A 25,693-nucleotide genomic window follows, 5' to 3' on the forward strand; every position below is an offset into this window, starting at 1 on the left:
ATTAGAGATGGTGGATTCAATTATAGATATGAGTAATCTAAAATTGAACCCACTTCTTAGAAAAATTATGATTCCCTATAGGATTCTAGCTTAAAGGCGAATCAAACAAAATAAAAATAAATAAAAAGAAAAACTAAACCCAAGAGGGTTCTAACCTCAAGGTGAATAGTGTAAGATATTAAAATCAAACTACAAAATAATTTGTAAAATCTAAACTATAGAATAAATTATAAGAATTAAATGCAAAAAAATAAATCTACTCTATAAGCATGAAATAAATCTAAGGTAAGAGGGTTCTAGCCTCTTGGCTATATAACAAGAAAATAAAATCTAACTATAAGCATAGAAATAAATCTAAACTAATAAGCAATAAAAAAGAAATAAAAGAGAAAAAGAAAAGAAATGCAAACCTCTAAACAATTCTTCATCTCCATCTTCATCATCTAACAAAGAGAAGAAATATTTAAAGTGGTGAAAAAATTATTATTATTAATTGTAACAAAAAGTTATAAATTTGGAGGGCCTTCTCAATTAAGAGTAGCCCTCCTCTCTAAAAGGAGTTATAAAAATTTTCACACCTCTAACCCCTCACTCTTAACCCTTATTTATAGTAAACATCAGTGAATGAGAGCCCTTAGATCAAACATGAGACCTAAGAATGCAATTTCGGCCGTAGATGAAATCTAGATGACTTCGCATTGATACAGGCATCTATGCCCGCATCGATGCTCTAATAATAATTCTGACTTCACGGTTGGTTTCGTCTCGTCGAGATAGGCGATTTTTATATATTATATGTTAAATTCTACCTCCAGGATTGGGAGATATCGTCGTTTCTTTGCGGCCAACTATCTTGAATACATTTTTTTCATATTTAATTTTTTTTTATTTTCTCCGGCTTCTACAAGCTACTCGGCTTGATTCTGGGATTGGGCTTTTTGACTCTTGCTTGTGTTCTTCATTTAATTCATGGGTTTTTGTTGAGATAAGAGATCTTGGGCTTTATTCTTAACTAACCTGCAATTAAAGATAAAAACAATTATTAATGGCATATTTATTCATATAAAATAGATAATGAGGGTATAACATTATAATAAAATGTGATTATCACAACCCGTTGATACACCCTCTGGGCGCACCCGCAGGTAACGGTCGTTTTAGTTTAAGTCGTTACAATACAACAAACCTATAACCTGACGGTTATAATTAACTCAAACCCACACCTCAAATGGCTAAAGGTTAGAGCAAAAGTCTTAGAATTAAGCCTAAGAGAAACTACTTGACAACTCATCATACTGAAGGGAATAGTATGGCTAGCCCGATTCAAACGGTAATCGGTAAAGGCAAGTCAAACACGTTGATAGCTGGGGATTTGCTAAAAATCCTAAGAGAAAAAAGAGAAAGAGAGCATATGCGCATAACATTAAATAGCCAAAAGCATAATAATTCATTAGTCAGAGTTGTGACAAGTCGTTCAAACAAGATGGCGACAAATATTTCAAACAGAATTATAACAAAAACAACACAAAGAAAAACGAGGAGATCCTAAGGACTAATCCCCCCATCAGTCCTAGTCCATCTCGGTCAGAAAGGAAAGTTAAGCTTTGATCCTAGCTATCCTCTTTGCCCGATCTGCTCGAACCCGGTCTTCTGCCTCCTTTCGGATCTCGGCCTCAAAAGCAGCAACAATAATGGAGCCCTCTTAACGAAGCGTCTGGAGAGTCTGCATCTCCCCAGGCGTGTTAGGTATAGTTCAAAGTGAAGAAGCTTGACTAGGCGATGCAAAGCCTCTCGAGCCTCACCCAAGTGCCTAAGATCAACTATGCAGTTCATGATGAAGAGGTTGAAGTCAACATAGGACCCCCAGTCAAGGCTAACAATGGAGACCGCCTGTTTCATGGCGTTCTCTAGTTGGTCGACGAAACCGTGCATGGATCTAGGACTCGGGGTAATAGACTCCTGACCGGCGGGGACTATGGTAATGGGCTGGATCAAGGGGATCGTTCCTTCATCATCAAGAGAAGGTTGAGGGGTAGAAACAAGAGTGGGTTCTTCCTCCTCATCATCGGAGAGGACGATAGACTCCTGCTGAGCAGCCTCCTCTTTCTCTTTCGAAGCATGCTTTCTCATTCTCGAAGTCATCTTGAATCAGGGAAGACAAACATTCTCTATGAAAATTTGAGCAAAAGAGCGTCTGAATGAAGTAACCCCCTATGTAGGGGGTAAACGTTATACACACGGAATCTTAACGGTCGAGATTCACCGAGCTATCTGAAGTAAATGACTTTGATTCTGTGGTTCAAATCGGACAGCCACGAGCAAGGCGGGACGTTCAAAATTTTGTGTGAATGGACAAGATCTGACATGATCCACCATCGAATCAATGGTCGGTATCAAAAGCGCTATCAAGTCTGCACCTCGAAGCGGGAGTGCGAAGGTAAGGCGTCATCTTAGTGGGCAAGCGTGGGGACCCACCCACATACACACGGCCGACCTTCATATGTTTGAATTTCACTCAACGTGACCCAACTCGAATGATAATCTAACCTGTGTGCACTCACACCGCTCGAGTTAGCCCGAAGGTCTCAAACTAGCCGAGGGTGTAAAATTCGCCTTAACTCATCAGAATCCTCTTTATCCAAAGTATTCCAGACCACTCGCAAGTTGGTTTAGGTCCAAAACCTTTGAAGGGGGTCTTGTAGGCGGTAAAAATTACCTTTGCAGATAAGCCTAAAATCCGTCTGCGTATTTGAGTCGCCCGCGCAACGTGAAAACTAGGTTCACTCGTGTGCTTGACTCACCAGCACGAGCCAAGACCACACAATCAACAAATTCACCCATGTAGCTGGCGATCCATCAGGCGATCAGAAACTCACCTGCACACTTTACTCGCCCGCACGAGTTAGGTTTACTCAAGAGCAGAACTCGCCTGCATGCCCAGACGATCAGCCATGCAATCAACACTTTAACCACAGACTCGCCAGGGTACTGCCATATCACGTCTAGGGATGGGCCTTCCCATTTTCCATGACGTGAAGGGAAGAAGCACAGTACTCCGAGCCCATCAATCAGCCATCCATAGTACAAATGACCAGTCAAATCCATGCAATCGCCAAACTTTCTTGCATACTTGACTCGCCCGCACGAGTCAAGATCATCCAAGTGACTGAAATTCGCCTGCTTACTCGACTTGCCTACACGAGTCAAGAGCTGAATTCACCTACGATAGATGAACTCGCCAAACTCGTCAAAGTACCTGGTAGCTACAATATCACGTACAAGGATGGGCCTTCCCGTTTCCCGTGACATGAGGGGGAGAAGTACAATGCTCCGAGCCCATCACGTGGCGGCTCATGGTACAAGTGAGAAGTATGGTATCTCTCAATAGTACATGATCACATCCCATGATTCAAAGAAGTGACCACATCGTCTCTCCTCTATTTAAGAGACTCTCCTGTCTACAGGAAAGTGGTTCGCAGTTAATTGATTATTACAATCAGTTAGCTGGACCATTAGCTCTCAACTCTTGATTGAGTTGACGACAGACTCTTTGCATGATACTTGCACTGTAGCACCTTATCCTAGCTTTAGGCCCTGACTGCCACCAAACTCGGAGACTCGAACTCAACTAGCATGAGCTTCTATTGCGTACTGAAGCTCACAAGCAACCTAGATCGAATTGTCCAAAGGAAGTAGACTCAGTGCAAGAACCGAGTGAGGCGTCCTATCACTACCAAAGTCCCCATAATAAACAAGGAGGGCCTTCCCTCTACTTCTGTTGTAATTTCGATTCATTAGTTTGTAATAAGCTATTCTTATCAATACAAACGAAACCCCCATTTTGGGAAATCAAAATTTACATGTACAGTCAATGCTGGTCAACGTGTAGTTGTAAGCTAACTCCAGTTAACGCGTCATCAATTTTCTCGCCAAAATAAGGTTCAGATCAACTCCGATACAAAGGATAATCTCAGGGAGTTCAATCGTAATTCAGATCTGAATCCTCGACGAAGATAGTCAGTTCAACGTCGACCCATCGACATGAGTTAAAATAAAAAATCAACATACCAGTTTTAGTTTGAAACTTCAACAATAATCAGACGATAAACAAAGCGCCGAAAGAATTTTAGCTATTCGACAAAATACTGAATAGTCTAAAAATCAAAGAAGTCAAGAACTGAAGCCAATTGCATGAACTTTTACACTGACTGAAGGTTTTCCTATCATATCCAAAGTATTCCAGGCTCTCCTATAAAAGAAACGAGACTGAAACACTTTGAAGGGGTATCTGTAGGCGTCAAAAATTACTTATAGGTTCCTGCATACAGCTCAAGATAGAGAAAAGATGATAAACATCATTATCTAAGTCAAGGAGGATTATCTGATACTGACAAGCATATGAAACAAATTGACGAAGCGTATGAATCAACGGAACGTCCAAATAACGAAGAGACGATTCAATCGGGAGTTACGTTTCACCCAAGAAAGATGAAGCGCCACTCATGTATCATCCACTCCATGTAATTCACCTATGGGAAGTTGTAGATCTCTTCTCTAAATTTCTAATGCATTTTGATTCATGTCATTCCAAGATCGGATGAGATATTTAGAGGCAAAACAACAGTGAGACACCAATCGTGTCTCAGCCCATGGCCGAGACACCAACGGTGTCTCGGGCCTGATAGAGCTATTTTGACCATGATTCACTTTAAATCTAAAGAATCTCAAAAGATAAACAATGTATATCTCTTTATTATATTTCCAACGCATCTTGGATCATCTCATTATGAGATTGGACGTGAAAGTTAGAGCCAAAACAACCAAGACGGTCTAGGCTGTTTCACACATGCAGGACACCAATAATGTCTCACACATTTTGGCCATGATACGATTCAAATCTAAAGAATCTCAAAACATAAAAGTTATAGATCTTTTCATCATCTTTCTAATGCATCTTAAATCACTTTATTATGAGATCATATGAGAGAGTTAGAGGTAAAAATATAGAGAGACACCAGTTGTATCTCGTCCAAGGCCGAGACACAGGGTGTGTCTCACGCCCAAAAATGTTGTTTTTTGCCCGTTAACCGTCCGAAAACCAGTTTTTGGTAAGATTTTAGGATATCTTTAGCCCAAAGCCTCACCAACTGATTTAAACCTATCTTGGAACTTGGTTAAGTGGTTACAACTGAGGAAGAGATCAAATCGATCGTTCTTATGCAAAAACAGAATTTCTAAAGCCTATAAATACAGCCTTAGGGCCTTCATTCACACAGATCCAGAATTCTTGAGTCTCGGTGAAGCCCTATCAAATTGAAGAGTGAGGAGCATGAATTTTAGAGAGGAGGATGAGATCTTGACGAGTTCTTCAGCACAAAGAGGAGAAGAGTTCGAGAGATCTGCATCCCGTTCATCCATTTCCCTTGAGATCGCACCTAGCTATGATTCTTGAGAAGAGTGATTGTATCACTATTGTCGAGATAGTCACTTCAATTTTTTGTCGCCTTTGCGAGGCAATGAAATCTTTATTCGGACCTGATCAGTTGGTGGTAGTTCGTTGGAAAATTTATAGTAAAAAGAATGAAAGAAAAATTAATTTGTATTCTCTCGATCTCAATTACAATTTGGATTTTTTATTACAAAAGAGACGACAATGATCTGGATTCTCCCCTTTGTTTAATTCTGGGTTCTTCATGGTGGCGATGGAGTGCCTCCCTCGAATGCTCGTGTCAAGTTTGCTCTCCGTTGACGATCCGCACGTCTTGATTCACTAGAACTGTATCTCCTCATGATTTGATGCTGAGGAGGACTTGTGTGGCAAGTTTGAAACTCTGGATGAGTTGATAACTCTAAACGAGTTTGAAACTCTATGAAAGAGTCGATTCAACCGAAAGTCGGTTATAAGCCAAGGATGAAGAAGATCCTGTTGCCAATCTCCAAATCTCCAGCCGAAGGATGAAGGATCCTCTTTTTGCTACCAAGTCCCAACTAAAGGATCAGAACCGAAGGATATCCCCCTGAACTAAACTGATTTTTAATTATTTATAGGGGATTAAGGGGTGTAATCGCCCCTTAATTCGCTCCTAAGTGGGGCTAATGGGATGTAACCGCCCCTTAAATCACTTCTGAATGGAGTTGTGATCCCCTCAGATCGTGGGAAACGGTTTTAAAACCGTTCAACTCGTGTTTGAATGACTCAAACGTAAAATCTGTGTTTTGGTGTGAATTCTGCGTTCAAACGCAGTGTCTGAAAACTTGAACGTAGTGTCTGAAAGCTTGAACATAGCGGCTGAAAGCTCATTTGGCTGTTTGTTGCAAGCTGCGTTTAGCAACAGATGAAAGTTGCATTGGTAGCTTTTGGAGGCTGCGTTTGTGGCCTAACATGAGCTGCGTTGGCAGTTGGATCTAAACTGCGTTTGTAGCATTTGGGGCTAAATGTGAGCTGCGTTTGCAGCCAGGTTTGACTTGTGTCCGCGGTCGAATTGGTGTTGCATCTTGATGATGGTACGCGGGGAGGACTTCCACGTCTTGGTTTAGAGAGACCGTTGATTTGTAGTCTCTTTCTGTCAGAGTGTTGCAAAGATCGTTATTTTATAATCTTTGCTTTAGCTCTTTGATATGTGAGAGTTATCAGATTGTAACTCCCGATGTTGATTGTGAAGGTTGTTGATTAGAGCTTTCATCAGTTGTTGTGAAGGTCGTCAAATTGTAACCTCCATCATTATTGTGAAGGTTGTTGATTAGAGCTTTCATCAGTTGTTGTGAAGGTCGTCAAATTGTAACCTCCATCATCGGTGTTTGATGGGGAATCAGCTATCTATTGTGATTTTTAGATAGGCAACAGAACACCCTCCAAAGTTTTTGAAAGTTCACGGTTGACTAGGACGAATTTTTGAAATACTTTGGATCTCAACTCTGATCTTGGAGCTTTTGATTCCTTGTCATAAGGAGTTGTTCTTTGCACCCGCTTTAAAGACATCTTGGTTGAAGGGATTTTCCATGCATGACCCGTGTGATGATGAGCATTAAATAGAAACTGTAGCAACAGTACAAGCTACTCATGAGCAGAAGCTATCAAACGTCACGTCACGGCTCAGCTCTATTCAGCTGATGGGCCCGTAAACATAGGATTTTTGGCAAACCCTCAGCCATCAATGGATTTGATAAGCCTTTACCGACTACCGTTTGAGTCGGACTAGCACATGGATTGTCTAAGTTCGTTCCACATGTAACGTTGAGCTAAGAGAATGAACCCTCTTAGACTTGATGCTATGATTTTGAATACATAGACTTTGTCACTTTCATGGAAAAAGGCTAACCGATGACGCATGTTAGGCGTAGGCTTATCTCTAATTAGGGATCGAGATAAAGTCCTCCATGCATGTGAGGCTTGGATTTTAATGTTCTTTTCACGACAAAAGACTAACCGGCAACGCGTGTTAGGCGTAGACTTATCTCTAATTAGGGATCGAGATAAAATCCCCCATACGTATAAAGTATGGATTTTGATGTTATTAATAACGGTCTGCTACGATATTGAATACGTAGGCTTTGCCATTATTACGGGAATAGGCTACCCGTTATTAATAACGGTCTGCTACGATATTGAATACGTAGGCTTTGCCATTATTACGGGAATAGGCTACCCGGTAGCATGTGTTAGATGCAGAGTTATCTCTAATTAGGGATCGAGACAAAGTCTCCCATGCGTGAAAGACATAGATTTCGGTGCTACGATTGTTGAATACGTAGGCTTTGCCACTGTTTCTTTCTGTGCTATATTTTCACTTGAAACACTGAAAGAAAATTGAAAATGCCAAAGGTACAGTAATAACTTTGCATGAATTTTCACTTATAGTGAAATTCAGAAATTTTCTTCACTATCACTAGGATAATTCCAGAAAATCTTTAATCCGCTGAGGATTTTATAATGAAAACTTGCTATTCTTATTGAAAAAAGTTTAACAAGTTCATTAGGGGGGGTTTGACTGTTAGAGGTGTGATGTTAACCTAACAGTATTTTATGAACCTATCGCTCTATTAAAGAGAGCCGATAAGTTGATGTCGTCATCAGAGGTGTGATGTTAACTTGATGGGAATTTGTTACAATCAGAGTAACTTTGTGCACTTATCATCCTATTGAAGAGGATTGATAAGTGAATTTTGTCAGAGGTGTGATGTTAACATGACAGGAATTTGTGGACCTATCGCTCTATTGAAGAGAGTCGATAAGTTAATTTTGTCAGAGGTGTGATATTAACGTGACAGGATTTGTGTTGCGATTAGAGCAATTTTGTTGACTTATCATTCTATTGAAGAGAATTGATAAGCAAATTGTCAGAGGTTTAGTATTAACGTGACAGGATTTGTGTTGCGATTGGAGCAACTTTGTGGACTTATCATCCTATTAAAGAGGATTGATAAGTGAATTTGTCAGTGTTGTGATATTAACGTGACAGGAAGAATATTATGATTGGGGGAATTTTGAGTACTTATCGCTCAATTGGGGAGAGTCGATAAGTTAATTGTCAGAGGTTTGGTGTTAACATGACGGGAATTTATTTTGATCGGAGCAACTTTGTGGACTTATCATCCTATTAAAGAGGATTGATAAGTGAATTTGTTAGAGGTGTGATATTAATGTGACAGGAAGAATATTGCGATCGGGGCAATTTTGAGTATCTATCACTCTATTGGGGAGAGTCGATAAGTTAATTGTCAGAGGTTTGGTGTTAACATGACAAGAATTTGTGTACTTGTGACTTGAACAAGATTTTGGGAATTAGCGTCTCCCTGGTGAAACTTGCTAGGTGATTTTATCATCAGGAATGATGAGTTCTGATACTTGTGATTTGAATAAGATTTTGAAGACTTAGTGTCTTGCTGGGGAAGATTGCGATTTGAGCAATTTCGAGGACTTATCATCCTATTGACAAGGATTTATAAGTTGATTGTCAGGGGTGTATTATTAACGTAACAAATTAGGAGTGATGCAAGCTGCATTCATACACTATCGGGGTGATGATCGTCAGAAGTGTAATGTTATCTCGACGATGTAAAAGATTCGTTATTCTTAATCTAGTGGATTCCAAGTAACCAACAAGTGTAATGTTATCTCGACGATGTAAAAGATTCGTTATTCTTAATCTAGTGGATTCCAAGTAACCAACCCCTAGTCTTGATTAAGACTTAGCAGGGGAATAAAAAGAGGTAGACAAGGCACATCACCTAGTGGGGCACTATCCATGAAGTCGGAATAAAGTCACATCACCTGGTAGGCCATTATCTGATGAGTTTGACTATAATAGGTAGCTGTGATAGTTTTGTGGACCTGATATCCTATTTAAGAAGATTGGCAAGTTGATGGACTATCAGAGGTAACTATTAACGTGATAATTTTTGTGGACCCTCCATCCTACTTGAAGAGATTGGCAAGTTAATGGACTATTAGAGGTAACTATTAACGTGATAGTTTTGTGGACCCGCCATCCTTATTGAAAAGGATTGGCAAGTTGATGGACTATCAGAGGTAACTGTTAACGTGATAGTTTTGTGGACCTGCCATCCTATTTAAAAAGATTAGCAAGTTGATGGACTATCAGAGATAACTATTAACGTGATAGTTTTTGTGGACCCACCATCCTATTAAAGAGGATTAGCAGGAGAATTTGGAGGAAATGAACTATCAGAGGTAACTGTTAACTTGAGAGTTTTGGCGGACCCGCCATCCTATTGAAGAGGATTGGTGGATTTCGTGGTTGACAGAGGTATTCTATTGAACATGACAACTAAGAAAATTTATTACTCATAATCCAATGAACTACAAATAAACCAACCCCCAGACTTGAACAAGTGCAGGGGGGAACTGATAGACCTGGCATATCGCCTAGTAGGTCACTATCTAATGAGTTTGACTATCAGAGGTAATCATTAACTTGATAGTTTTGGTAGACCTGCCGTCCTACTGAAGAGGATTAGCTTCAGTGGCCGTAGTATCTTCCCCTTCTGACTGAGAAGATGGAGCTTGGTCCGATTGCTCAGGTGGATCCTGCCTACTTTGTTCTTCAGTTTTGATCCTGACAATAATGTTTTGAGCCTGTTCACCTTGAGAGATTAGTTATCTCCAGGAATAGCATTTTGCAACCCTCATTTGTGCTATAAGATCGGTCTGCAAGTTGTATCAACACGTCTCCACTAAGGTAGACTGTGTCATACCTGTCGGATATCACAGAGCCATGTTTCGAAACCTTTTGACGAAGGCTTTGACGAACTCCCTCTTCTTCTGCTTAGTGGCGAGAAGGGTATGGATGGAGACTTATGTATCCTTTTCAAAGAATTTTGATAGGAAGAGTCTCTCTAGATCTGTCCATTTTTTGATACATCCCGTAGGTAGCTTCCTGAACCATTCAAAGGAAACTCCCTTGAGGGTGCCGATGAACAATCGAGCCAGTATGGTGTCGTTTGATATCACATTTCCAGTCTGTGACTTGAAATGATAGATATGTTGGTTCAGTGATCCTGTACCGTCAAAGATTTGTAGCGTCGGGACTTCAAACTTTGGAAGATAAGGGGCTAAATCCCATTCGGTTGGATATGGCCTAGCAACTCCCTCGTCTTGGAGTGCGTTCCTATTAGCAATGGCATTGAGAAGGGCTTCCAATTCTTCCATTTTGGCAGACTGGAGATTCTGCTCATTCTCCGTCTTTTTTCCTTCATCATAGGAAGATTCCAGGTTGTGGGCTTCTTGGTCAGAAGCCGTGTCATCAACTACTTTTCCCTTCCCTTTGCTTGTGTGAGGTCGGGATGAAGGCGTTTTTCCTCTCTGAGAGGATTCTTGCCTAGGTGGCGAATCTGTCTTCTGAGATTTGGCCTTGTCTGCGACGATTTGATTCATCAGGGCCAAGAGTTCATTGATGGCCTCCTGCTGAGATTTGAGCATGGCCTCCTGTTCATCAAGTCTCTTCGCGAGATCTTCATGGTTTTCTGTCATATAGGCAGAGCTCTCATGTTCAACAAAAGAGCTTGATGATTAAGACTCCACGATGGCTGAGTGTTCATCATCAGAATTAGTTCCTCTGGCTAACCTCCGATAGTTGATATGGGGAATGGCTCCTGTTCGTGTCCGAGTGCGTTGATAGATTCCTTCAAACTCGTTAGCGATTTCTCTGATGGTCGGTGAATGACTTGTCTCAGAGTCATCGGAACTAGGACCTGAGGCTTTCCCTCTGCCAATCATATTGATAGTGACTCCAGGATACTCGGTCTCTGGAGACTTCTTCCTGTGAAAACATCGTTGTTGGTTGGGCAAGGCAACATGCGTTAATTGGTCAAACACCAATTGTTCGGCCGCATATGAACAACATTAACATCCCGAGAGGACTGTAGGAATCAGCCGTTCACATTGGAATGAATGAATGACTTGTTACATCGGTATTTCTCCCGATATGAACTCTCCCTAATCTGTTGTAAAGACTCAAGAAGAATTACTCACTGATCGTGAGGTTTGAATTGGAACCCCCAGTCCATGAATCTGTTGTAAAGACTCAAGAAGAATTACTCACTGATCGTGAGGTTTGAATTGGAACCCCCAGTCCATAATTGGACAGGACTGGCTCTTGATGAATTACTCACTGATCGTGAGGTTTGAATTGGAACCCCCAGTCCATAATTGGACAGGACTGGCTCTTGATTAACATGGATCTGGTTGAGATGCCTTGAATCCATGGACTTTTTATATCTGCCCCTTGATTTATATCCACGGTATACACCAGATTCTGTATTGGATTTCGTCACCCGAACGCATGCCTGAGGTTCATATTTTGCTGGTGAAACGCAATCCCGAGATCTGCTTTTTGGTTCTGAAACGCATGCCTGAGAATTGCGTTCAGTTAATGGAACGCACTCCAGAAGGATGCGTTTTGACTGTACAATGCACCACTGAGGGTTGCATTCAGTCTTATTCACATAGAGCCTATGTTTGTGCTCATAGATGCGAGGCTGGCGTTCTAAAGCAGAAATACAGAGCACATGGTCGCATTTAGGCTCACGAACGTGAAGCTCACGTTGGTTGGAGGATCAACTTTCTTGGAGTTGTGCTCGTCATCGAGATCTTCTTCTTCGTCGAGTAGCATTCTTGTTGGCCTGTTTTATGGCCTTTGCAATGATGTCTTCGACAGAGTTGGTCGCCGTGATGGGCCTTTCGTGACCCGAGAAACGTCGCTTTGGCACGATCGCAGAGCTCGACAGAGTTGGTCGCCGTGATGGGCCTTTCGTGACCCGAGAAACGTCGCTTTGGCACGATCGCAGAGACATCAACTCGGTGGATAAGTTTGGCTGAAGCTGAGCTCACTCCTTCGGAGGAGGGGCTGTTCGAGCATTCTTGGTTGAAGGAGAAGGATTCCTTCAGCATAGGAGCCACTCCTTCGGAGGAGGGGCTGTTCGAGCATTCTTGGTTGAAGGAGAAGGATTCCTTCAGCATAGGAGCAACAGTTGGAGCTTTAGTCTCCTTAGAGACTTTGTAGATCTTACGCATAGCCTTAGGGCTAAGGGCTTCAAAGGAGATGGACTCCTCAAACTTGGCTTGATCAAACTCTACCACGAGAGTTTCGACAGTCATTTCTACGAGATGGACGTCGGATTACGCTACCACTTCCTCGTCAGAGAAGCTAGTCCCCAGCGAGTCGCCATCTTTTGTTTGTTGGAAAATTTATAGTAAAAGAATGAAAGAAAAATTGATTTGTATTCTCTCGATCTCAATTACAATTTGGATTTTCGATTACAAAAGAGAGGAGAATGATCTGGATTCTCCCATTTGTTTAATTCTGGGTTCTTCACGGTGGTGATGGAGTGTCTCCCTCGAATGCTCGTGTCGAGTTTGCTCTCTGTTGATGATCCGCACTTCTTGATTCACTAGAACTGTATCTCCTCCTCACGATTTGATTCTGTGGAGGACTTGTGTGGCAATTTTGAAAATCTGGATGAGTTGATAACTCTGAACGAGTTTGAAACTCTATGAAAGAGTCGATTCAACCAAAAGTCGGTTATAAGCCAAGGATGAAGAAGATCCTGTTGCCAATCTCCAAATCTCCAGCCGAAGGATGAAGGATTCTCTTTTTGCTACAAAGTCCCAACTAAAGGATCATAACCGAAGGATCTCCCCCTAAACTAAACTAATTTTTAATTATTTATAGGGGATTAAGGGGTGTAATCGCCCCCTTAATTCACTCCTATGTGGGGCTAATGGGATGTAACCGCCCCTTAAATCACTTCTGAATGGAGTTGTGATCCCCTCAGATTTTGGGAAACGGTTTTAAAACCATTCATCTCGTGTGTGAACAAGTCAAACATAAAATCCGCGTTTTGGTGTGAATTATGCGTTCAAACGTAGTGTCTGAAAGTTTGAACGCAGTGTCTGACAGCTCGGACGTAGCGGCTGGAAGCTTATTTGGCTGTTTGTTGGAAGCTGCGTTTGGCAACTGATGAAAGCTGCGTTGGCAGCTTTCGAAGGTTGCGTTTGCGGCCGAACATGAGCTGCATTAGCAGCTAGATCTGAGCTGTGTTTGCAGCGTTTGGAGCTGAATGTGAGTTGTGTTTGCAACCAGGTTTGACCTGCGTCCGCGGTCGAATTGGTGTTGTGTCTTGATGATTGTACGCGGGGAGGGCTTCCACGTCTTGGTTTGGAGAGACCGTTGATTTGTAGTCTTTTTCTGTCAGAGCGTTGCAAAGATCGTCGTTTTGTAGTCTTTTCTTTAGCTCTTTGATATGTGAGAGTTATCAGATTGTAACTCCCGATGTTGATTGTGAAGGTTGTTTATTAGAGCTTTCATCAGTTGTTGTGAAGGTTATCAGATTGTAACCTCCATCATTAGTGTTTGATGGGAAATCAGTTATCTTTTATGATTTTGAGACAACCTATAATGGCCTGTGGATAAACCGCGGCACCGACAAAGATCCTGCGCAAGCAGAAAATTGATAAATGATCTCTCTGCGTGTGTTCTTAGGAAGTCATCTGTTTTATTTTCATTGTAAGAGAAGTCTTATAAAAAAAAATTATTTTCTTTATTTCGAATCATTGTAACACCTGAAGTTGTAATAGGTTAGAAAGCAATGAAACTGATTTCTAATGCGAACAGTCTGTAGCAGATCGTATGTGCAGATTTTGGTCGTAAATCTCGCCTGTAGCAGATTGCGTCTATAGATTTCGATCACAAATCTTGGCCATTGATTTGATTTTCCTGCCTCTATATATAAGGCATTGTCATCTGAAGAGTCCTTTCCTCTTCTTCAATTTTCTTGAGCTGTCAAAGCTTTTGTCTTCTAAGTTTCCAACTTTCTCTTCTTCAAAAACTTCTAGCTTTCGTTAGGATCGATGGCCCTGAAAGTCACCGCTGGCAAGAGTAAGGGCAAAAAGGCCATGGGTTCTCTAGATGAACCCGCTACTTCACCTATTTTTTTAGGTTGTGTATCTAAACATAAGATTTTCCTTTCAAAATAATTGAACTTTGCATACTTCGGGCTTGAGTCTTCAAGGGAGATGAACAGTTTCCCTTTTTTGGGATGAAGCTCATCTAATGGGCGAGTTTCGTATGCTAGACGAGGTTTGTTGATCTGATGAGTCTCATCTTTTCTGATGAGGCTCGTCTGTTGGACAAAGTTGGTTGGTCTGACGAGGTTCATCTTGATGGGTAAGGTTCGTCAAACAAATGAAGTTCTTTTTGCACCATTCTTTTGGTGAAGCTCATTCTTCGGTCGAGGTTTAACCTATTTAACTTGTTTAGACTAACTCCACTTGTCCCTTTGTAGTTTTGCATCCTTCTGCTTCGATTCCTCCACGTGGTGACATCGGATCGGATAGCACTCAGACAGGGACGGACCATCCTCATTATGCTATGCTCGAGAGTCTCCCCGTATTTCAAGACCAAAATCAGGAAGAACTTTGTTTACTCTCTGAGCCTTCCAATGCCATATTAAGGCATTGCTCCTTTAGAAACAGCTAATCAAAGTCACATTTCGAAACCCACCTTTCTATTCAACAATCCTACAGAGGACCTTGATATGTTGGATATTAGGGAATATCAATGTCTAAGGACCATGGACGGGAGACGTATCTTCATGCCTCCTATAGAACATGACTTTTCCCTTACTGCCCTCAAAGCAGCTTCAGTTCCTAGGAAGATGAAATGAGAACTGACCTCGGTACAGGATGGGGTCACATGTGGATATTTCTTTAGAAGCGGTGCCAGGGTGGATAGTGGCGATCATTACATCACCGGTTTACATCCAGGGCTAGTTCAGAGGGAGTTACCTGTTGGTGAGATGGTCATGGAGGCAAACACCTTTGGCTGCACTTTCTTCAAGGTAAAGGAGAAATTTCCCACCAAAGATTTTAGAACTCCTAGTTGGTCCAATAGGAGTGCTACACAGTAGTGGCCTCGAGCCACCGAATTCCTCTTGTGGGAGAAGCATGATAACCTACAGAGGTTTGGCCTTTTTGTGCCGATTAGGGCGACACAGCTCTGGCTAAAGAACAATGCCCAACAATTTTTTAGCTTGTTAGAATTATATAACCCTGGCAGGCGCACCTTCTTCACTCTTGATGGAGAGTTGGGAATCCCACTCCATGAGTTGATGGAAGTCTCGGGATTACCATTTGGAGGATATCCCTATGAGGAATACATCCCGGGGCATAGGGAATTAGTGGATTTGGAAAAGGACCACCCCTATATTCTTGAAAGTTTTTGCGAGGTAATGTTCCATTACCACAATTGTCTGAATATTGAGGGGCATACTGATAAGAAAGGTGACAAATCTATCAGCCATAGCATCTGGGCACATTATCTCTTCAAGAACCTAGATCGAAAGAAAGATCTAGTAGTGGCGTTGAGTCCCTACGACCTAACTGAGTCGGCGCTACACATCTTTGCTCATCCCCTCACAACCTATGTGACGCCTTCAGATGAATGCGGCTATGTGGTGGGTACGGAGTTCGAAAGCTTCTTCCACCGAGCTAAAGAACCAATTTCTTCTAAGGCCTTGCTGGCGGGATACCTCATGTTATGGCTTACACACATTGTCATTCCTACCAACAGCTTCGAAGCCCTATCAATGGAAGTGGTGTTCCTGGCCATCCGTTTGGCGTACGGCCACCCATATGCTCCTCTTAGCTATGATCGCTCGTATTCATGGGGGATTGCGGCGCGTTTGGCGTACGGCCACCCATATGCTCCTCTTAGCTATGATCGCTCGTATTCATGGGGGATTGCGGCGGTTGTGTTTCTACTTTCATCGAGGCACTGAGTATCCACGAGTAGAGCTCCCTTACGCTTATCTCATGGCATGGTTTGTAATGCATTGCTCTACCCTTATGAGTGTTCCTTCCGCTCACGAAGAAGGTCAAATCACTCCCTTTATCCAGTGGCTGGAACATTCTAATTGGAGTAAGCATTACATGATGATGATGAGGAATGAACTCAGGAAACGTAGCAATTTCGACTTCTACCGGTGTTTTTCTTACTTACTCGGGACTAGCTATGGCCAAGCCATTGCATATGAATCGAATGGCCAGGCCTACACTACCCTATCACTTGACTATTTCAGGTGGCTGGTGAACATACGTCCTGGGTACCTGATTTATCAAGTCGGCCCGGTATGTCAATTAGAATCCTATCTGCCTTGCCGCTTTGGCCGTCAATTTTGTTACAGCCAATTGTACATCGATAATCCCAACACTTAGTTGCAATCTGATGGTTGTGATCTAATTGATGGAGCAAGGGATTGGTTTTGGACAATTGTTGGAGGTACGGGCTCTCGCTTTTCACGTCGGCTCCAGAATCCCCGACCCTAAACGACACTTGCTTATTGCAAGTGGCATTATACCACAAATGCGTTGATTCCAGATTTCAACATCAACTCCTCAGGACTAGGACTTATTCCATGTTGTTTTAGATTCAAGGAACCTCAAAGAGGAGTCGCATGTCGGGACTCAAGAAATTTCAACATGCAGAGGAGCTCGTAAGGCAAAAATAGGCTCACATTTCGAGCCCTCACGAGACTAATCAGGAAGTTCTTGAAGCACTTAGGGAGAGCACACTCCTGGGGTCTCCTCGTATCGATGAATACGAGAGTCTTGTGACCGCTGCTACCAGAGAGGGTGAGACTTTTGGAGCTGAAGCTGCCTTCGGTAAAACCGAGGAGTTTGCTCATGTTGATGACTTGCTTCAGCGTTATCAACATGATGCCACCGAGGATAGATCCCCACCTATTGGTACCTCTGCAGAAGAGTTTTCTCAGCTATCGACTAAAGTTGTGCACGTCTCAAGCTCCACAAAAAAATCACTCGCTCAAGTTGAGTCTCAAGACCCTATAATTTTGGAAGTGGCGCTTCTGGCTCCAAAAATATCGACTTCGGCTGCACTCGAGGAATAATTTTTAGCTCTGGAGCCCACTGGTATGCTAGCCTTAGTTATTTTGAGCTTTGAATTGTCACACTTTTGACACTTAACTTCTGACATTTTTGCAGAACAAATTGAAGAAATCAGGGCATCAAGGTAATTGGCGAAAAAGTTCAAAGAGTCATGCTCGATAAAGAGGTCCAAATGTCTCATGAAGAAATGATGGCAAGAGGCTCCACAATCCCTTGTTCCCTTAATAGAACGTGTCGAAGCTGATGCGAAGTTAGGATCTAAGGACAACATTACTTTATCCCTTCTCCTTCCCAAGCCACATCTTGAGCCAAGTGTGATCGCTGAGGACGCTCCCCTTGCTCCAAGTAAGATAATTTTGCATCTGTTATTATCCTTTTGCATTTTTATTATAATAATGGAGTTGAATGTCCCTTTAGTTGTTTTTGTTGGAGCTGCAGTCATTACTGGTGTGGGTGCTGTGGCTAATGTCGTTTCCTATACGACTATCGAAGTTGAGGTCACTCCAGGTGCGGGTGTTAGAGCTAAAACTGAGGTTGTTACGAGTTCATGTCAGTCATCTCTACTACTTCAATGGAAACTCAGGTTCCAAATTTAACTATGGTCACTGCTGCTCCAACAACTATCGCTATAACGACTGTATTCGCCTCATCGTTAATTTCCACAGAAGCAACAACCTCATCTATCACAACTATCGCTATAACGACTGTATTCGCCTCATCGTTAATTTCCACAGAAGCAACAACCTCATCTATCGATCAATCAGGAGTGATTCCTTCTAGCGCTTTACCCTCTTCCTCTTTAAATTTAGCGAAAGATTTTAGGTATCAAAAGTTCTAGAGAATTTCCTTCCCATTCTAAGAGAATCTCCTATTCAAGTATTGGATCATGGTGGGGAGTTCGTCGGTATCAAAACAGTGCTGGAACCTCTTCTGAATTTAATGCAAAATCTGACCAGCGACTTGGCTATGGAGCCGTATAGGATGCATATGGCAAAGATGGAAAACCTTTTCAGATAGTGGCAGGGGGGACCAGCGACTTGGCTATGGAGCTGTATAGGATGCATATGGCGAAGATGGAAAACCTTTTCAGATAGTGGTAGGATTGCCGCAATCAGTCTCTGTTTTACCTAGCTGAAGAACAAGCCATGTGTTTCTTGAGACAAAGGGACGATTCTTTGTTTGAACTTGAGCATCAAGTGCTTGAGAAGAAGTAGAGGGTCCAAGAGCTTGAAATGGTCGTTGAGATGCTATCCGGTAAAGATAAAAAGGTTGCTGACACTGAGCAGAATAAGAAGCACCTAATTGAATATTACAAAGACACTATTGCTGGTCTTCAAGCTCAGTTGGCCGAGGCGCAAAATGAATTGAAGGCCGTAGTGGAGGTGTGATAGACATTGGTAGTCAAACAAGAAGAACAACAAGCTTCGCTTCAAACTGAGCTCAATAATTTAGGACAGCTAGAAAACACCATGAGCAACGTAAAGATGTTTTTCAATGAGGAGTTGCGTAAATAGGCAATAACTAAAGTCGAAGCGGAGCACCAAGAATCACTGAGTAGACTTGATGAAGAAATTCGCAAGACCACTATACTTCTTTGACTTTTGTAATATGTCCCTTATAGTGGTTTTTTATCAATAAAACCATGATTTTGTCCACTAGCTCCTTCTCTCTTTGTATTTTTACTCTTTTGATGAAGTTCATATGTTGAACGAGGCTCGTATGATGGCATGAAACTCACTTCAATAAGTCTTGGTACTTAAGACATTTCTGAGGTTGTCTTGTCGAACCTCATCACTCTGAGATGAAGTTCACCCAATTTAATGAGCCTTGTCACTCTGAAACTTTGAGATTTGTGAAACAAGTCTTGGTGTCTTAAGATGAAGTTCAAGATTTTGGCGAACTTCGTCTTTTAAGCATTTTAAAACTTGTTTTAAACGAGTCTCAATGTCTTGAGATGAGGTTCGGTAATTCAGCGAACTTCGTCAGCTTGAAGTTTTGAAATGAGGTTCAACATTTAATTAAGTCCCGCTACTCAAGCTTATCTCATTTAAGTCTCATTACTCGAGCTTCATTAAATTTGTGAATTTCGTCTCTCTGGTTCTGTTGATCTGCATGGAACTCTTACATCACTTCGTCAGCATTAAGTACTTATCACTTAATGTGTCTCTTTGGGCCAAACACCCTTTGACCATCTGGCACTTGGGGATTTGATCAGTAGATTGTGGTCGCTGAGCTCAACCCTCTACCTATATATAGACGACTGCTTCATGAGAAGACTTATCATCTTCTTCCTTGAGCTTTAAGTCGAAATGACTTAGAAAAACTCTCGTTTTCCAATCTTCTTCTTCCTTTCTCTTTAAAGCTTTAAGCTTTTTAGATCTCGACGACTACCGTCAGTGAGGTTAGAGAAGAAAATCATAGATTCTTTGGTCAACACTGTCACTTCATCCATCATCTCAGGTAAGATTCTTATTTGATCGAACTTTGGTCACACGAGCGCAAAGCTTGTTCTTATAACATTTGAATCTCCGATTACTGGACGGTTGCTTTATCATTTATGGCTTGGTTTCTTTCGGGGGGACGAATAGTCATTCCTTTAATTGCTCAGTGCGGTTCATGTGATGAAGCTCGTCAGATGGCGAGACTCGCTTGATGGATGAAGTCTGTCAATTTTGACAAATTTTGTTTGTCGAACGAGGCTCGTCTTTTCTACAAGACTTGTTTGTTTGACAAGATTTGTTTAAATAACGAGACTTTCTCATTCAACAAAGTCTGTCTGTTGGATGGAACTTGTTTGTTTGATGTGGCTCGTTGATCTGACGAAGTTCACTCATTCGATGAAGTTCGTCTAATTGACAAGGTTCATCTGATAACCGAACCTCACACTATTACTTTGACTAGGCTTGCTTTGCGCTAACTTCACCATTTTGTTCCTCATAGTTGTTCATCCGCCTGTTCTTACGAATCTCCCAATCTTTCAGAACCGAAGTCAGGTGGTGCTTCAGCAACTTGTTAGGCTTTCGAATGCAACGCTGAGGAAATATTACAGACCTAATCTTGTTTACTCCTTCAACATGCTGAGCATCCCCAAGCATGTGACCCTTCATCTTGGGCTTCGGAATATGTGGTAGCTTCACAGACCCACTGATATGCTTATCCATTTCCCTTCGCGAGCATCTTCAACTATCTTAGAGATACCCTCTTACTCTATAACTCATCCACGGGTAGTTGAAAGTTGAGAATAGTGAATATTTTTTATCAAAAAATAGGAGATAAAATTTTAACAATAAGCATCGTAGCATTGGCGTAGGGTAGACTTGATACCGCCGTAAGAAATTTGGTGACATTTTATGGCGATAAGTTGCACAAGAAGGCGTTGGAAGAGACTGAAGTGGAGTGTCAAAGGTCACTAAATGAACTTGTGGACGAACTTCGCAATGTTGTTCGATTCATCTAAGTTCAATCTATGTAATTTGACTTGTAACTTAAATCATAATATTTATAAAATTATAGTTTTATCCATTGATTGTTCTCTATGCTCGTGCACATAATAATCACAACTTAGGATTTCTAGCAAACTCTTAGCTATCAGCTGACTTAATATGCCTTTACCAACTGTAGTTTGAGTTGGACTAGCCATACTTTTCTCCTTAGCATGGTGAGTTATTGAGGAGTTTCTTTTAGACTTAATGCTAAGATTTCTCCTCTATCCTTAGCCATTTTAAAGCATCGGATTAAGAATGTGATTACAATGACTAAGTATGATGACTGTGAAAGCAAGGCTTAGCACATGGTAGACCTGCTATCAGGGAGCAACGTCATTTTTAGGAATAACAGTATGGAAATAATCATGTCGTTTAGTGACATGGAAGTATGACGACTGTGATTAGAATAGTGGCACATCACATGGTAGGCCACTTTAAGGGAACAATGTTATTTTCAAGAATGATGATGTGAAAATGATCACGTTGTTCAGTGACATGAGAGTATGATGATTGTGATAGGAATAGTGGCACATCACATAGTAGGCCACTATAAGGGAATAACATTATTTTTAAGAATGACAGTGTGGAAATGATCACGTCGTTCAGTGATATGGGAGTATGATGATTATGATTGGAATAGCAGCACATCACATGGTAGGCCACTATTTTTGATCAGTCTAAGGAGATAGAACTTTCACAAAAGATCAGATAATAGATCATCACATAGTAGATCACTGTCCTAATCGAATGACAAGTAAGGGCTTATCACATGGTAGGACTTTACTTGATAAAGTATTTTTTTATTAAGGTTAATTAGCTGGCAACACCCACAATAGGAGTTAAAGAGTTGACTATTAGAGGTAATCATTAACATGATAGTTTTATGGATCCACCATCCTGTCAAATAAGATTGGTGGAAGACTTTGGAGGGTAGCAAGGAATGAAATTATTACCTTAGTTCGCCTCGTGGGAGTTGAAGGAGAAAATCTCTTTCTGTATTGAAACATCATTTGATCAGAAGCCTATGGGTTGTTCTTCTTCAGAAACTTGTCGTTAATAGGCATTATGATTTTATCATCATCTTGAGTGATCAAGCGATATGCTCTATTTGAGTAGACAATTTCCACTGCCAATGGTCCTTCCTATTTTGATTCGAACTTTCCTTTCTTTTTGGAGTTTAATATCATGGGGCGTCTGACGGTGAGCACCAGGTCACCTTCCTTGAATATGCGGTGTCTGACTTTCTTGTCAAACACTTTGGAAATTCAAGCCTGGTAGAACTCAATATGCTGTTGAGCTTGTAGTCGCTTTTCATCTAGTGCTTCAAGACGTCGACGATGATTTTCTTCCTTTGTCATGCCGGTTGCAAGAGCTATCCGAAGGGATGGAATTTGAACTTCCAATAGCAATACGACTTCACATCCGTATACCAAAGAGTATGGTGTGGCGTCTGCCGGTGTACGAACCGTTGTGCGATATGCCCATTAACTTTAACCTAATTTCTCATTCCAGTCTTGTTTTCTTGTAGAGAATAGTTTGGTGAGAATTTTAATGATGGTCTTATTGAAGGCCTCTGCTTGTCCAATTGTAACAGGGTTATAGGCTGTCGATGCCAAATTTCTGATTTTGAACTTTTTGCAAAATCGTGTGAAGGCATAGCTGGGAAATTAGGGTCCATTGTCATGGATGATGCACCTTAGGACATCGTACCTATATATGATGTGGTCTTGGATGAACCTGATGACATCACTAATTTTGACTAATCTTAACGGGACTGCTTCGGCCCATTTAGAAAAATAGTCAGTTATTGCTAGTATAAAGCGATGTCCTTTTGAGGAGTGTGGGGAAATTGTCCCGATGATATCCATACCCCATATTTTAAATGGCCATGAAGTGGCTAAAGGATGCACATGCTCCGACTGCTAATGCATGTAGTTAGCTTGTATCTGAAAGGCGTGACACTATTTAGCATAAGCGACGATGTCCCTGATCATATTTGGCTGGTAGTAGCCAAGTATGCACAATTGGTCCCACAATTTAGGTCCTGACTGGTGAGATCCATAAATACCATCATGAGCTTCTTTCAAGGCTTCTTCTACTTCTTTACTTGATAAACAATGAAGAAATAATCCATCGTATGACCTTTGGTACAAAGTTTGTGACTAGAAATCATAGGAGAATCTTGGTGCTCGTCTACGGACAGATTCTTTTTCTTTGATGTCTTCGAGCAATAAGCCATAAAAGACATAATCAATGATCAAAAATCATAAATCTCTGATTCAAACACTTTGTGCTCTTCATCGACCGCTTTGACTTGCAATGCATACTTCAATCAGAATAGTTTTTTTCTAGCTACGGTGACTCGTTGAGTTGTTTCCTCGGGTAGAGCTAGTGTAGCTATGAGTGATGAAAAAGTGTCGGCATATATGTTCTTGAGGCTAGGTACATAATCAATGTAAAAACCTTCAAAAGAATTGGCCAATGTGATGGCCTCTTCGTAGTAAGGAATGAGATCTTCGTGCCTGACTTCAAACTCCCCTTTTAGTTGGTTGATGATGAGCCTAGAGTCGCCATATGCTTCTAGATGCTTTACCCCCAGCTACTTGGCTAAGTCAAGACCAAGTAGTAAAGCATTGTACTCGGCCCCATTGTTAGAATATGGATCTGCTAGAGAGAAGACTCGAGGTAATACATGGTTTTGTGGAGAATCCAAGACTACCCCTACTCTAGCAACAATGGTACCTTTAGGGCTTGTTCTTGCTTCACCGTCGAAGAATAGCTACCATACCTATTCTTTTGAGATCACATTGACTTCACAGGTTTCATCTAGAATGTCTTGATATAAATCGACTTTTCCCTCCAATGGGTGGTTGGCCATGAGATCGCAAATGGATTGACCCTTTACTGACTTTTGAGGCTAAAGTAGGTATCATACTGGGATAGAAGTAATGACTATCTTGCGAGTCGCCAACTCAATACACCAGGCTGCTTCATGAATACCCATATTGGATTGACCTTAGATATGACATATATGGTTTGCCCGACTAAATAGTGTCGCATCTTTTGGATCGTGATGGCCAAAACCAAACACTCATTCTTAATAGGAGGATAACGGTGTTCAGCTCTTGATAAGGTTCTGCTAAGATAGTAAATAGCTTGCTCATGGCTGTTATCGTCATCTTGTGCTAGAAGTCCTGCTAAGGTATGCTCTGTTGCTCAAATATATATCAGGAATGGCTTACCCGATTTTGGTGCAACCAATATAGGTCGGCTAGAGAGATATAGCTCAAATATATATCAGGAATGGCTTACCCGATTTTGGTGCAACCAATATAGGTCGGCTAGAGAGATATAATTTAATGTCCTCAAATGCCTTCTGGACCCGATTTTGGTGCAACCAATATAGGTCGGCTAGAGAGATATAATTTAATGTCCTCAAATGCCTTCTGGAAAGCCTTATTCCATACAAAAGATAAGCCTATCTTCATGAGTTTTGGGAACGGTTGACACTTGCTGGACAAGTTGGAAATGAACCTGTGGATGTAACCTAGAAGCCCTTGCAGACCGTGAAGCTCCTTAAGATTTCTAGGAGGTGGAAGCTCTTGAATAGCTTTGACTTTATCCAGATCGTGGTGGATTCCATTAGCTATAACCACAAACCTAAGAAATTTACCACTGGACATTTCCAAGAAGGACTTGGTTGGATTCATCTTCAATTGATATGATTGCATAAGGTCGAACATTCTTTTCAATTCATGTAGGTGATCATTCTTGCTACGGCTTTTGACAACTAAACCATTAACGTAGCGATCCATTGTCTTTTGTAAATTTTCTTAGAAAATAGTAGTCATGGCGTGTTGATATGTGGCACCAGCATTCTTCAATCCAAAGGGCATTACTGTATAACAGTATATCCATGAAAGTGTTCGGAAAGAGGTGTGTCTCTCATCATCAGGATACATCTTGATTTGGTTGTACCCTGAGAATCCATCCATAAAAGACATTCTTTCAAACCCACACGTATTATTAATGATAATGTCCATGATGGGCAAAGGGAAATCATCTTTTGGACATGCTGAGTTCATGTGTCAAAAGTCGATACAAACTCGAATCTTCCTTTTCTTTTTTAGAACTGGAATGATGTTGGCCACCCAATCTAGATGCTGTTGCTCTTTACAGATAAATCTTGAATTGGTGAGCTTTTTAACTTCGGCTTCAATCGCTTCCATGATCTGGCGACGAAATCACCATTCCTGTTGCTTGACAGGCTTAGCATCCGGTTTGATGTTAAGGTAGTGCAAGACCACCTGAGGATTAAGGCCAGACATGTCCTTATAATTCCCAGCAAAGACATCAATATACTTTTGGATTAGAGTGATGAGGTCTTCATTTTCTTCGAACGATAGGCTATCACTTATGAATATGGACTTGGGGTTAGATTCATCCCCCAAGTTCACTTGAATTACCTTATCGTAAGTAGGGGCTCGCGCTATTCAAAGTAGTTTTCCCACTGCCTGTCGAGTTGTCAACTCAATGTATTCTCGAACAGAGGTAGGTGATCATCCTCCCGAGTTTCACTTGGTTGAGCCGTGGTCATGTTAACCATTGAGTTTCTTAAACACGGCTCCTGTACTGATGTCCAAATCCTAGCAAGTCAATTCGGAAGAAGAACTAAGAGAATAGCCATATGAATCTTCACTAGCCTCGAAGCATATTGTTAGCGATAGGGATATATAGCCCTAACCTCCTACGAGTCTTGCCATAGTAATCGTTGGCTTTTCCCTTT

General features: G+C 41.4%; 1 protein-coding gene across 1 annotated transcript; it reads right to left on the reverse strand.

Moving 5' to 3' along the window:
* Positions 24,273-24,722, reverse strand: LOC109846062 (uncharacterized mitochondrial protein AtMg00860-like). Its single transcript, XM_020415285.1, has one exon. It carries the CDS (start codon positions 24,720-24,722, stop codon positions 24,273-24,275), a length of 450 nt encoding a protein of 149 aa, XP_020270874.1.

This window comes from Asparagus officinalis, chromosome 6, assembly GCF_001876935.1.
Source record: "Asparagus officinalis chromosome 6, Aspof.V1, whole genome shotgun sequence".
In the NCBI taxonomy this organism is placed as follows: Eukaryota; Viridiplantae; Streptophyta; class Magnoliopsida; order Asparagales; family Asparagaceae; genus Asparagus; species Asparagus officinalis.